This window comes from Poecilia mexicana, unplaced genomic scaffold (genome assembly GCF_051168715.1).
Source record: "Poecilia mexicana isolate PSO_F unplaced genomic scaffold, ASM5116871v1 scaffold_22, whole genome shotgun sequence".
Taxonomy (NCBI): Eukaryota; Metazoa; Chordata; class Actinopteri; order Cyprinodontiformes; family Poeciliidae; genus Poecilia; species Poecilia mexicana.
Window position 1 is genome coordinate 11,476,757 of NW_028263391.1, and position 14,714 is coordinate 11,491,470.

The 14,714-nt window shown below is 41.3% G+C and overlaps 1 protein-coding gene across 1 annotated transcript in view; it reads left to right on the plus strand.

Annotated features, from left to right (window-relative positions):
- The window catches only part of spred1 (sprouty related EVH1 domain containing 1), a 53,966-nt gene that overhangs the window by 22,245 nt on the left and 17,007 nt on the right, over positions 1-14,714 (plus strand). Inside the window, exon 3 of the mRNA XM_014995745.2 lies at positions 497-665. Coding sequence (XP_014851231.2) covers positions 497-665 — 169 coding nt within the window. The remainder of the gene's footprint in view (positions 1-496; positions 666-14,714) is intronic.

The following is a 14,714-nucleotide window of genomic DNA, read 5'->3' on the forward strand; positions in this document are numbered from 1 at the left end:
TTATTTCTACCTTCATGAAGTCAGTTTTGCCTGTTTAAAATAAACAAAATACTTATATTTTTTACACTCATCGATGTTACCGTTATGATATTATCATATCAAGATAAGATAAGATCATTTATTAGTCTCCAAAAGGAGAAATGTGTCTTGGAAGCAAGGGGCAAGACTGCAGTACAACAATAAGAACAATACAACAACAGTTTAGGTCTTGGTTTTGTGCCATTTCTCTCTGACTTGCAGACTTTTTGTGCCCCACATGAGGATTGCATGGGATACTTGCAGATCAAACATTTACACCTAATCTGAGTTAGGTATAGACCTACCATTGATTTGTTTCTAGATGAGGTCTAAATGTACCCTGAATGTTGTAATCAGGTCTGTTGCACAGTTGGACCTATTGCCATGTAACCCTTGTTGACTGGAAAACTGTGTGTGTGTGTGTGCGTGTGCGTGCGTGCGTGCGTGCGTGTGTGTGTGTATGTGTGTGTGTCTCCAGGTGGTGCTGGAATGTGTTCTGCAGAGAGACCTGGTATACAACAAAGTCAACCCCATCTTCCACCACTGGAGAATCAATGACAAGAAGTTTGGACTGACGTTCCAGAGCCCCGCTGATGCTCGCGCCTTTGACAGGGGAGTGCGCCGGGCCATTGAGGACATTAACAAAGGTGTGGGCGTGCTACTCTGCTGTCTGTGTGGCTTTTATCTGTGCTTCAGAGCAAGTCAAACCAGATAAGTCAGCATTACCTCAACTAACATACTTTACCTTAAAAATACATCCGTCGAGTGCTGGCTATTGTTTCCCATTTGTCAAAAACATCCGAGTTACTTGTAGAATTCTCCTTTGTCACGCCAACAAGAAATACTTGTTCCAAGTTTCCACCATATTCCTTAATCTTGCTATACTTGCAAAAAAAAAAAATCACGATGAAGCGGCGTGTTTACCTTTGCCGTGTAACGGCCGACCTAGCGTCTGTTCTGGGAGAGATGAGAGATGCGTAGTGTCGATTGGTGTTGATGACTGCACCGTTGCTGCCGCTTGTTCACTGAACCCAAGCAAGACCCATCCTGTCGCTTCCAGTTGCTTAGATAATCTCAGCTCTTCCTGTAGAGACTGACAGTTCTTCACTCAGTGTCTCATAGGGAGAGAGAGAGAGAGAAGCTGAAGCAAGATGAGAAACTTTTTAGAACAGATGGCACCCTGAGACACGGCTTGAACTTCAGTCAGGAGAAATCAGTCAGGTTGAGTTTCTGTTTGCTAAAATTGAGGAATGGCTGGAGTAGTCTTTGGCCTGCGGTGTAGTGAGTGCTATTTAAGTTGTGATGGACTTGAGTTGGCAGCTTTGGATCCTGATAAGCAATATTTTTCTGTATAGAGCCAAAGGTTTCAAAGTCATCCAATTAGTAGGAGGCTTGCGAACTCAGCAATCTGCCACCCAGTATTCTTACACAAGAGGTGAGCTGGCTAGCTGGGAAGATATAATCTTTTTTTTTTACTCTCTAGACTCTGGAACCCTAGGGGAGTATAGAGGAGGAACAGTACATCGTATAATAAAGGCTTATCACTGCTTTGCATCAGTCTCTTATTGCCCACAATTGCTTATCTGAGATTTGAACTTTTGGGCACAAGTCCAGGCAGTTTCTAGGTTGAAGGTACCTGTAATGCTTCAATTGTTGACTGTGTGTTCTATGACTTTGTGTTTTTATGACGTGAAGCACTTTGAACTGCCTTGTTGCAGAAACGTGCTGTACAAATTAACTTGATTGATTGATTGATTTAATGCTAATGCTTGGGTTTGCAAACTGCATTTCCTGTTAGACAAGACATAACGCAGTGTTATCATAAAGATAACACTTCTAACAACCACACACCATTCAGATTGGAGAATGTTTTTATAAAACTTAATCTGTAAATCGTCATGTCAGAGAACAACTTGTTCATCTTAACCCCTTAACTTCCAGCTTGTTTATTGGGATTTTATGCGATAGACCAGCACAAAGTAGCAAATAATTGTGACGTTGAAGGAATTGTATTTTTACAAAGTAAAATCTGTAAAGGGTGGCGAGTCAGTATTTTTTCAAATCACCTTAACCTGCAGTAATCTTTTTGGATATTTTTCCCATTCTACACATAATAGCTCAAGTGCAGCCAGATGAAATACTTTTACCACGCAGATTATCTATTTGTTTTATGACTGGACTTTGACTGAGCCATTCAAAGACACAAATATGGTTTGGTGTGAATTATTCTATTGGCTGTATGTTTATGGTTGTTGTCAAGCAAGCAGATGAACCTCTGTCCCGGTCTCAAATTGTTTTCCTTCGACTCTGACCAGCCCCCCTGGTCCTTCTGAGGAAAAGCCTCCCCACAGCATGATGCAGCCAACATCGTGTTTCACTTAGGCACTGGTGTGTGCAGGATATTTGCTGTGTTAGTTTTCCATCTGATCAGAGCCCCTTCTTCCTCATGTTTGCATCTAAACGGCTTGGAGCAAACAGAACCGGGGACTTCTTAAAGTTTCCTTTCAACAATAGTTTTCACCTTGTTTGTTCGGAAAGGTCAGACTTGTAGAGTCAACTAAAGATTATTTTAGTAATTGAGTAATCTATCGATTATTCTGACAATCAAATAATTTGATATAAAAAAATGGATGGCACATTCTACAGATTTTTCAAATAATTCAATTCCTTTGTTTCTTGATTAAGAAAGTAGAGATTGTATTGTCTAAAATGCAATATCATAACATTCCTTTATTAAAAAACTAAAACTATGCCTCTTAAGAAGTTTTGGCTAAAACATGTTTTTTTTTCTTTTATCTTTAATAAAAAAAATTATATATTTTCTGTACAGTTTTGACTTAATTTGTACTCTGAATATGTATATTTCAGTAAATTACCTTTTTTGTTTGTGTTTGTTGTCCTCCAGTTAAGAATTCATTAATTTTTAAATTAGTCAACGACTTTTTCAATAATCAGATATTCACAATTAATCAGATTGTTTCAGAGTCCAGAGCTAAAGGTTTCTTGGCTGCTTGTCCAGTTTATTCTGTTCTTGTCAAATTAACGTAGAAAGCCAAGTTTTACTAGGTTTTCTGCAGTGCTATGCTCTTTCCAATATTATCCCTGACCTGCCTGGTGTCTTGCTTGGTCCTCAGTTAAAAACCTCTCTGGCCTTAACAGAACAACCGGATTTACACTGAGACTAAATTGCTCACAGTTCGACTCTGATGACTCATAAGGGCAATTTGGTAAACTAGATCTTATTTAGGGGTGTTGAGAGGAAAAAAGTTGAACACAAAATGCACGCCACCGAATGATCTTCTCATATCCTTACTTGTAAAAGCTTCACAGTCAGGTTCCGATTCGTCTTGTTGCATTACATAACAGCCCCCACCCAACATACGTTGAAGTTTGTTGTTCAACATGCGTACAACGTGGGGGGAAAAAAAAAAAAAAGAATGAAGGGGTCAGCTCATAGCTGCTCCAAATGTGAAGAGTTTCATGTGTGAACATCAGTAAGAGAGGTTCTGCCTTAGCGCCCGCACTTGTCTCTCCCTCTGTTTACCCTGCCACCCCTTTGCCTTTTGTCTGTTTTCGTCTCTCGCTTGGCATTCTCTGTATTCTGGCGATGTTGTGTAATGCCTCGGCTCTGCGCAGGCAGACGAGTTCGTCTGTATTCCTGTTGCATTGCTGTACTGGTGCTCGTGTGTGTGTGTGTGTGTGTGTGTGTGTGGGTGTGCGTGTACTTGTTTTACCTGCCGCGTGGGGACTTCAGCCTGACTCTGTGCATACACGTGGGGACCTGATGACACGTGGGGACCAAATTTGAGGTCCCCACCGGCACAACCCCATTTTCAAGTAGAAAATGGTGTATAAACATGCCTGGTGAAGTTTTCCAGGAAGTCCCCACGAATTCCATTCCAAGACAAAATGTGTGTGTGTGTATAAGGGAACCGCCCCTAGTGGTCACACAGATTATTGCAGTCCCCATTAGGCTAGGTGTTCCGGAACAGTGCGTCACCATCTGCTCACTCTCTAGCTCCCTCTATTGGTCGGTCAGAGGTTTTGCAATTTATCGGTGAAATTAAACTTTAACTGTAAAAATGTAATATTTTTAACTTATTTTTTTACATTGTGGGATTAATGGAGTATTTTTCATTTAATTTATTTTATTGCAATTTAAAGTGAAGTTTACCAGTATTTACTTTTTTATTTAATTTATTGCAATAAATTAAATAAAATTTATTACAATAAATAATAATAAATTTATTGTAATAAATAAATTTATTATTTATTATTATAAATATTAAATAAGCAGCTTAGCTCAAAGCTGCGCTCTTAGCTTTGAGAAGCTAAGCGCACACACACTATTGAAACTCAAGTTAACTGGCAAATAGTAAAGAGCTGAAATTTGGTACATCGGTAGGACCCACTGAAACAAGAAAAAAAGCCTTTTGGAGGAAATGTTGCCATTTTGGGTCAAATTTTTTGGCATTTTTGACTTTTCATACATGTCGAACTTCAACAAACTCCTACAGATTCTGAGCTATCTTCAAATTTGGTCAATATGACATTAAGGCAGTGGTTCTTAACGTGAGTTCATTCGAACCCCAGGGGTTTGATCAGTCGGTCTCAGGGGTTCAGTGGAGCCTCTGCCGCACTGATTGAAGAAGCTCCACTTCTCAGCATGAATTTGAACTTGTGTCTTTTCTTACTTCAGCAAAGCTCACAGTTTTTACCAAATTCTGTACCAAATTCTTTTCGGGGTTGCTACTGCCTCTAGTGGCATGGGGGTGGTAACATAATTACTCAGTCAGCCTCCTGCAGTGATTAACAGGCAGAAGCAGCTGTTGGAGCTGATCTGATTATTGGGTGAAGGAGTGAGGAGTGAAATTGTTTTTGTACCGCAAATTAACGTTTTATTTTAAGTCAACTCAGAGATTATTTTTTGTTATTTTTATAAGCAAAAGAAACTCCTTTGAAACAGGAAAAGTCTCCCCAAGTGCTTTTTATTGTTTTTGAATGAGTCGAAAACCTCCTCCTGAGGGACTACTCTGGTATTTTTGTTTTCTGGACCTTTGTGATGCAAGAGTGGCCATAACAAGTACAAAAACCTTCACCGACGACTTGAAGAAAAGCACAAAGTTGTGGGATCCAGCCGATCACTCACAGAAGAACAAAGAAAGCAGCCAGCGGGCAGTGAGTAAAATCAGCTGATTGAGTTTATGAATGAAAGTGCAGCTGCGCTGCAGAGAAACAATCAATCGCCACAGAAAGCAAAGTTGTGGATTTTGGAAAAGAATTGCAACAAAAAAGGATGTTTATGGATGAACTTATTTGAAAGTGAAGGGATTGTGTGATCATTAACAATGTCTGACCCTGACACTCCGCCTGCGTCTCAGGACATATTAAAGGTGTGCGTTCTTTCGCGCAGAGGCAGATTGGGAGCCTGCACTAGAAGGATTACATTACTAAATCAGAATACTGCAAAGTCTTTATTTATTATTAATTTTTCATTCTCTTAAGAATGTAGAGCTAATTATTTGATCTAAACAAGACCTTAAAGTGGATCCAGTTTCTCTCGATGGTCAACCTGTTGAAATTGTGGCAAATTTTAAATACCTTGGGTCGTTCCTGGACAGTCAGCTCAACTGAAAACACTGACTATATTTTGAAGAACTGTTATCAGAGACTCTACCTTTGAAGAAGACTTAGTGATCTTGGGGTGACCCAAATAGACTCTAATTGGGTCACCCCCTATGTCTTGAATTTTGAAAAAAATAATTTTGTTTATCACTACATAAGGGTTCAGCGAGTGCGCATATGAATTTGATGGATTTGGTACCTCAAAAAAGATTAAGAACCACTGCATTAAGGTGTTGGGGAGTAATGATTATCAATTTTTTTTTTGTTTTTGTGGATGTTAAAGGGGCATGGCCAGGCCTTAACTTTGAGCTTCATACCATAAATTTGGAAAATCTATAACTTTCTTAAAGAAAGACTGATTTATACCAAACAATGAGTGATCCATGTGGTATGCCAAATGATACTATTTGGTCATATGATGACATAAATGCACACCCTATCAGAACAAGAAGTCTGTTTTTTTCCTTTGAAAGTTCCATTTCTGACTCCCTTGATCTAATCAAGATGATACTGAGGCAGATACCAGAAAAATTGGTCTTACTTGCTTTAAAGCTCAACAAGTTTACACTGGAAGGTGACTTCCCCATGCCCACACAATATAGCAAGCCATTGCCATTCATTTGGCTCTAAATTCCACATATTTCAGCCAAGCAGCACCAAAGTCACTAGGGAGAATGGACATGTCTGGCACATTCCGCATCATGGCGTTTACCATAAGCGAAAGAACATACTGAGGGTGGTGTTTGACTGCACATCCTCATTTCAAGGAACCTCTCTGAACAAGAAACATCTCCAAGGTCCTGATTTAACAAACACCCTGATTGGGGTACTGTTAAGGTTTCGCCAAGAAGCAATCACTGTTATGGCAGACATTGAGGCAATGTTTTATCAAGTTTATGTTGATGAAAAGGACAGGGACTTTCTGAGGTTTCTGTGGTGGCCAGAAGGGGACATTAGTAAACCTCTTGAGGTTTACAGGATAAAATTTCACCTCTTTGGTTCAGTATCACTGCTGCCGACAACCAGAAACATTATTCTGATGAGGTTATCAAAACCATTAAAAGTAACTTATGTAGATTGTTTGCCTCTGATCAGTGGCAACAGAGAACCCTCCAGGACCCTACTGAGGGTGTAGAGCTGGTCCAGTGTTCCACGACCAGGACGAAAACCACACTGCTCTTCCTGAATCCGTGGTTCGACTATCCGACGGACCCTCCTCTCCAGAACCCCTGAATAGACCTTACCAGGGAGGCTTAAGAGTGTGACCCCTCTGTAATTGGAGCACACCCTCCAGTCCCCCTTTTTGAACAGGGGGACCACCACCCCAGTCTGCCAATCCAGGGGAACTGCCCCCGATGTCCATGCGATATTGCAGAGACGCGTGAGCCAACACAACCCTACAACATCCAGAGCCTTAAGGAACTCCGGGCGGATCTCATCCACCCCCGGGGCCCTGCCACCGAGGAGCTTTTTGACCACCTCGGCGACCTCGTCCCCAGAGATTGGAGAGCCCGACCCAGAGTCCCCAGGCTCAGCTTCCTCAACAGAAGGCATGTTGGTGGGATTGAGGAGGTCTTCGAAGTATTCCGCCCAACGGCCCACGGCCCGAGTTGATGGGACGGGGTCAGCAGCACACCGCCCCCACTATAAACAGTGTTGGTGCTGCACTGCTTCCCCCTCCTGAGACGCCGGATGGTGGACCAGAATCGCCTCGAAGCCGTACGGAAGTCTTTCTCCATGGCCTCTCCAAACTCCTCCCATGCCCAAGTTTTTGCCTCAGCGACCACCTGAGCCACATGCCACTTCACCCGCCAGTACCCATCAGCTGCTTCTGGAGTCCCACAGGCCAAAAAGGCCCGATAGGACTCCTTGACAGCATCGCTCACCGAAGGCGTCCACCAACGGGTTCGAGGGTTGCCGCTGCGACAGGCACCAACAACCTTTGCGGCCACAGCTCCGATAAGCCGCCTCGGCAATTGAGGCACGGAACATGGTCCACTCAGACTCAATGTCCCCTACCTCCCCCGGAACGTGTTCGAAGTTCTGCCAGAGATGAGAGTTAAAGCTCCGTCTCACAGGGGACTCCGCCAGACGTTCCCAGCAGACCCTCACTACACGTTTGGGCCTGCCAGATCTGACCGGCTTCCTCCCCCACCACCGGAGCCAACTCACCACCAGGTAGTGGTCAGTGGACAGCTCCGCACCTCTCTTCACCCGAGTGTCCAAGACATACGGCCGCAGATCCGATGAAACGACGACAAAATCGATCATCCAACCTGCGGCCTAGGGTGTCCTGGTGCCAAGTGCACATATGGACACCCTTATGCTTTAACATGGTGTTCATGATGGACAATCCGTGACGAGCACAGAAGTCCAATAACAGAACACCACTCAAGTTCAGATTGGGGGGGCCGTTCCTCCCAACCACGCCCCTCCAGGTCTCACCGTCATTGCCCACGTGAGCGTTGAAGTCCCCCAGCAGAACAAGGGAGTCCCCAGGAGGGGCACTCTCCAGTACCCCCTCTAAGGACTCCAAGAAGGGTGGGTAATCTGAACTGTTGTTCGGCCCATAAGCACATACAACAGTCAGAACTCTTACCCCCACCCGTAGGCGGAAGGAGGCTACCCTTTCGAGTAACCTCTCAGCTACTTCAAGCTGAGAGGTTCTACCCAGAACCTCTCAGCCTCGCACACTGGCACCTGTTCCTTCCCCACCAGAGAAGTGACGTTCCACGTCCCAAGAGCCAGCTTCTGCAGCCGAGGATCAGACCGCCAGGGTCCCCTCCTTCGGCCGCCGCCCATTACACATTGTACCCGACCCCTTTGGCCCCTCCGACAGGTGGTGAGCCCATTGGAAGGGGGACCCACGTCTCCTCTTCGGGCTGAGCCCGGCCGGGCTCCGTGGGTAAAAGCCCGGCCACCAGGCGCTCGCCATTGTGCCCCACCTCCAGTTGTATTGTACCTCTATTGTTGTATATTTATTTATTTATTTATGTATGTATTTATTTGTTTTGCTTAGACCCTCCTCCTGCAGTGATTAACAGGCAGAAGCAGCTGTTGGGGCTGATCTGATTGTTGGGTGAAGGAGTGAGGAGTGAAACAGAGTTTTTGTACCGCAAATTAACGTTTTATTTGAAGTCAACTCGGAGATTATTTTTTGTTATTTTTATAAGTAAAAGAAACTCCTTTGACACAGGAAAAGTCTCCGTGAGTGCTTTTTATTGTTTTTGAGTGAGTCAAAAACCTTCTCCTGAAGGACTACTCTGGCATTTTTGTTTTCTGGACCTTTGTGATGGAAGAGTGGCCATAACACAGAGAGAATACCCTCCATGGATAAAGGAGTTGGAAACTAAAATAAAAAAGGGTCACACTAGAGGTGGTGGCTTGGTGCAGCTACTTCAAGCTCAATACCCAGAAGACAGTGGAGTTAATGATGGACTTAGGAAAGTCACAGACCCATCATCCCCTCTCAGAGTCCTTTCTATCTCCAATTTGGACTCATTCTGCTTCCTGGACATCACCATCATCCAGGACTTCAAGTGGGAGCCAACCATCAGCTCCTTTATCATAAAGGCCCAGAACAAGTTGTTCTAGCTATGGCAGCTGAGAGAACTCAAACTGCCAATTGAGTGTTGGTGCAGTTTAACACAGCCATCATCAAGTCCGTCCTCACCACCTCTGTCACTGGGTACAATGGAACCACAACCAAGGACAAACCTAGATTACAACACATCATGCATACTGATGAAAAGGTGATTGGGTGCAACCTCCAACATTTACATGACCTGTACTTCAGGGATGTAGGTCGTGCAGGTTGGATTGCAACTAACACTTCTCAAGAACAGCTTCTTTACCTCAGCCATTAGACTGTTAACAATAGATAATTGAATGTTGCATAACACTGCCACTTTATCTACCTGCTATTCTGCACATGCATACATATTTTTACTTTTTAGTCATATTTTGCATCAATATATCAAAGCAATTTCCTAACACATGACCCTGTATACTAGCAATAGCAATAAAAGTGATTCTGATTCTTCATGCGACAAGTCTGACGTTCTATCAAACAGTTCTAGGAATGGGGTACTGTTCTATCCCATTGTGTGCTAGGGGAATGGTATGACTGAAAGAAACAGGAATCTTAATAAAATGGTAAACATAGCAGTTCTATGTCTGGAAATTGAATTAAAACTAATTGAATAATTCCTAAAGAGAAAGTATTTCACTCCATGTTCATTAGTCAAGTCAAACAGGTCATGTTTAGGCCTGCTTAGTAGAAATGACAGTATTAGGTGCATTAAGTGCAGAAGCTTTCTGCTGAACACAATCCTTTATTTGCTCTTTGTTTTATGTAAAGGTTATGCAGTGTTGTCCATCATTTTAAGTGACTTACCCATACAAAATTTAACAGAAATAAAAATCTTATCCACATATTTATCCACATGTAGTATAATAATAGTAATATATAGTAGTATAATAATAGTATAATAGTATAATCTTATCCACATATTTATCCACATATAGTTTTCCTTATCTACAATAGGCCTCCACCCAATTTCTCTGTAATGGCTGCCATCTCACACACATCCTGAAATTTGACGTCCCCACCTCACCCATGCCCATCCCCCCTCAACATTCCCTCCATGGCCTGGAGGGAAACATGCTGAACTATAAAGTATAGCATGTTTGAACTTTTTAAGGAAAATGCTTGGTTGACAATAAAGAATGGTGGGAGAAGAGAAATAAAGAATCCGCATGCAACTCAAGCAGGTTGACTGGCTCACATTTCCTCATATAGTTTTTCTTATGTACTATAGCCATCTACCCAGTTTCTCTGTAATGGCTGCCATCTCACACACTTCCTGAGATTTGACGTCCCCATCTCACCCATGCCCATCCCCCCTCAACATGCTTGGTTGAAGATAAAGAATGGTTGGAGAATAAAAAAAATCAGTATGCTAATCAAACAGGTTGACCACCTCACATTTCTTCACTTTCTTTCAACTTTCCTAATTTATATATTTATTTTTCCACATCCTGTTTTTCTGATATGCTATAGCCTCTATCCCCAGTCTCTCTGTAATGGCTGCCATCTCACACACTTCCTGAGATTTGACGTCCCCACCTCACCCATGCCCATCCCCCTCAACATGCTTGGTTGAAGATAAAGAACGGTGGGAAAATAACAAAATCAGTATGCTAATCAAACAAGTTGACTGGCTCACATTTCTTCAGTCACTTTCTTTCAACTTTCCTAATTTATATATTTATTTTTCCACATCTTGTTTTTCTGATATGCTATAGCCTCTATCCCCAGTCTCTCTGTAATGGCTGCCATCTCACACACTTCCTGAGATTTGACGTCCCCACCTCACCCATGCCCATCCCCCCTCAACATTCCTCCATAACTTGCTCTCAAACTTTGCAGAATTGACTGGTGTTGAACCTACAAAATTTCCATTACAAAGAATAATTTTGTCTCCTGAAGCATTACTGTGGGAGATAATAAAATGTAACTTATTAATTTCATAGTTTTAAAACTTAATTGATGGCGCGGGAAAGTTGTGACGCCAAAGTTAAGGTGTCATTAGTTATTAACACAGGGCTGGGCCGTCAACCTCAGCTCAATGCTTTTTGCAACCAAGCAGAAACTCCGGCGTGTGCCGGAGGAAAAATCAAGCGCTCCTTTTTGACTACTGCACACCGAAGGAGGGGATTCATGCTAACACATCCGAGGAATGAGGAGCGACATATGACGAGGAATGAGCTAAAAAAATGGTAAGATTATAGTTATCTTAATGGACTCCTAGTTTTTATCCATTATATCACTCGGTCAGATATACTTTTAAATGCTGTTTAAACGTGTTGATCTGTAAAAACTGTTTCAATTGTGCTTCACTTGGATGGCTAGCTTACATTAGCCTAGTACAGCTAATAAGAAACATGCATGTTTTATTTTCAATTTATTGATGTGCAGTCTTACAAGAAAAATAAAAGTGATAACCTAAAAAATATGTTATTAAAATATGACTGCTCAAAAAATAACTCAAATGCAAAATATAAAAAGCTAAGTTAGCAAATTGCAAACCTCATAAAGCAGAAATAATGAAATATGCACTATTTTCAGTCACCCTGCTTGTGTGATTGAAGAGGGTTTTTGCTTTTTTGCATGTGTTTTGAATGGAGAGACGATAGACATGAGGATCTAAAACACGAGGCTGAAGTAAATGGATACCTTGTGGGTAAAGGTTGATTCTGCTGGGAGGGGGGCCTTCAGGGCACATTACACCAGACTACATTCTCTTTAGAATAATAAAGGTTGGGATATTTGGGGAAGAGCTGTGAATTAGAAACTAACTTCAGCATCATAACTTTAGTTGAGGGGAAGAGAGTGAATCTGCTTTGTTAAAATGAATTTCAGGGCTTTGACACATTTATAATCATTGAATGTTTGGGGGGGGGGGTTTTCCAGGAAAATCCCAACCAGAGATGCAGATCCAGTGATGGGAGTGACGGCTGTTCCAGTTTAAAAGGTGAATTATCTCAGGGAAAGATGCATTAGCCCACAGTGTTTTTCCCACTTTTAAATTGTTTTTGCATAACTGTTTCAGCTAAATTAATGTAACCTGTGCATAACCGCACAGGTAAGAGAAGGGAGGTGTGCAGGGGCGGATCTAGCAAAATATTTATGGGGTGACAAGAGGAGGGCAGGGATTTTTTCAGGGGTGGCAGCATATGCCAGTATCTAAGTATGAATCTAGATAGAGATGTGCCAATACCGTGATCGGCGATCACCGATCATACACTTTTTCACGGAAATCGGCCGATTATGATCGATGGCCGATTGATCGGCACACCTCTAATAGATAGATATGTCTCACTCTCACATTTGGCTTACACAGACCTAACATTGGACTTAATCTGTTTTTAACTTGCATTGTTTCAAAATGAGCTTCATGTAGCACTGAGGATTAAATAAAATTTCTTAATATAGTATAGTTAATTATTTTTATGTATTTCATACTGCTACTAATTGATTTGTATTACTGGATTGGACTAATCGCTTTGTGACTCATTGTGTCCAGAAAATCATTGTGTCCAGAAAATAATTTTATCCCAATGCAGGACAAGCAGAAATCTGTCAAAAAACAAAAACATGGGGTGGCAACTGCCTCCCCATGCCACCCCAGTAGATCTGCCCCTGGAGGTGTGAAAGAGGATTTACCTGATTTTAATTGCCTAGATTAGAAGAAGCTAACACAATATCAGTTAATGTTTGATTTAAGAGTACACAGTCAGGTTTTTCTTAAACAAAGAAAAGGCTCAACACATCTTTCCTGCAGTTATTTTATTTCAAATGCCAGTTGTTTCTAAATATCCAAAGAAATAAAGATTTGTGTTGTCATCTCTGACAGCGGGAGATGTTTTGGTAGGACCCAGTTCAACTGCTTTCCTTTATACATTCATCTGTTATTGACTTCTTATAGCTTTGCTAATTTTATTTAGTAACAGTCTAGTTGTTCCTTTAGTTGTTCTTCTAGTTGGGGAAATCATATTTTATTTATCACTGCAGGAGGGTTCAGTGAATGCGCATATGAAACTGGTGGGTTTGGTACCTCAAAAAAGGTTAAGAACCACTGTCTTGCATATAAATGTCAAATAATTTAAAGCCTTTTAATTTATGTATGCTGAAACCATTATGTCAAATTTAGCAGCAATGATAATCTCAATAAACAAATGGTGGTCTGTGTTAAAATATTAGCTTTTATGGGGCCCCTGAAGCTCTGGGGGCCCAATGGAGCTGCTGACTTAATTTGGATTTAACAGAAGTGGACAGAATTGATATTCATTTTAATTGTATTTTTTGATTAGTTGTTTTTAAGACTAGTTGTGGGTTTATATAGCAGTTCAATGATGATGTTTTCCCATAACATAATTACCCAGTGATATTTTTACTTTTATTGTCAACTTAACATCTTTTAATACAAAAAACACGGTGGACCACCTGGGCACCCGACCACCGGGCTTAGCAAGTTTTCTGGGGGAAACCCTGCATGTTGAAGTATAAAATCAATGTGCATAGTTTGTGTCATTTAACCTACAGTTAATAGGTCAGATTAGGTGAAAATGGATATCATAGTCCAAATGTAATTTGCTGCGGTCAGTACCTAACTCCTGTGTGGGTGTCTGATTTTTAACTGTCAAATTTGGACACAGCAGAATATTAGCTTTTGGTGTATTTGTGACAGATCTGGGTGGATCACTTCATGGTTAGTATTAAATATATAAGTAAGGCTTTTGCTTTATTTGTCCTCCCACCCCCTCTGTTAAGTGCTGTGTTTTCATATTATGCACCATGAAATGCAGAATCTCCAGTGTAATCTGATGGAGCCTGTACACTTTTGATGCTGTTAATATGTGACATATTTGGGATTTCTAAATACCTTCATGAAGTTGAAGTTGACTCTGTAGCTCTGTATTAAGTTGTAACAGCTAATTTAGGCATTTTACTGTTAAACTTGTCAATTTTTAGGAGTTGAAACAGTCATCCGATGAGAGCGACGATACCGTCATCCTTGGTCCAACACCAGCTGAAGTACGGGACATGAGCGTGCCTGAGCTCACAAGAACTGATTGTAAGTTTATCTATAAATATCATAGTATCACACTTTTTTTTAACTGATGATTGTAGATGTTTTGATGTTTATGCTTGTTTCTGTATTTATCATCAGAAATAATTTCCCAGAGAACAAAAAGTCATGGGAATAGAAATTATTTTCACAGGCGTCTAAGAAAAATGCAATGAACATTCAGGTTAACATCGGTAGGCCTAACAGCAGCCAATCAGAGTGGAAAAAATATTATTATTTTGTGCCATTTTCTAGTTGTTAAATATTCCACAAAATGAGGAGATAAAAGATGAACAACATGCCAGTTTAAACTTTGGACTATTTGCAAACCAACTGAACTCTGCAGCATTAAAACATGGATAGAACTGTAACTACATTAATCATAGCTCTTCTTCTGTTCAGTGTTTGTCAGTTTCTTGTGGTGCAGCTCTGTGCTGC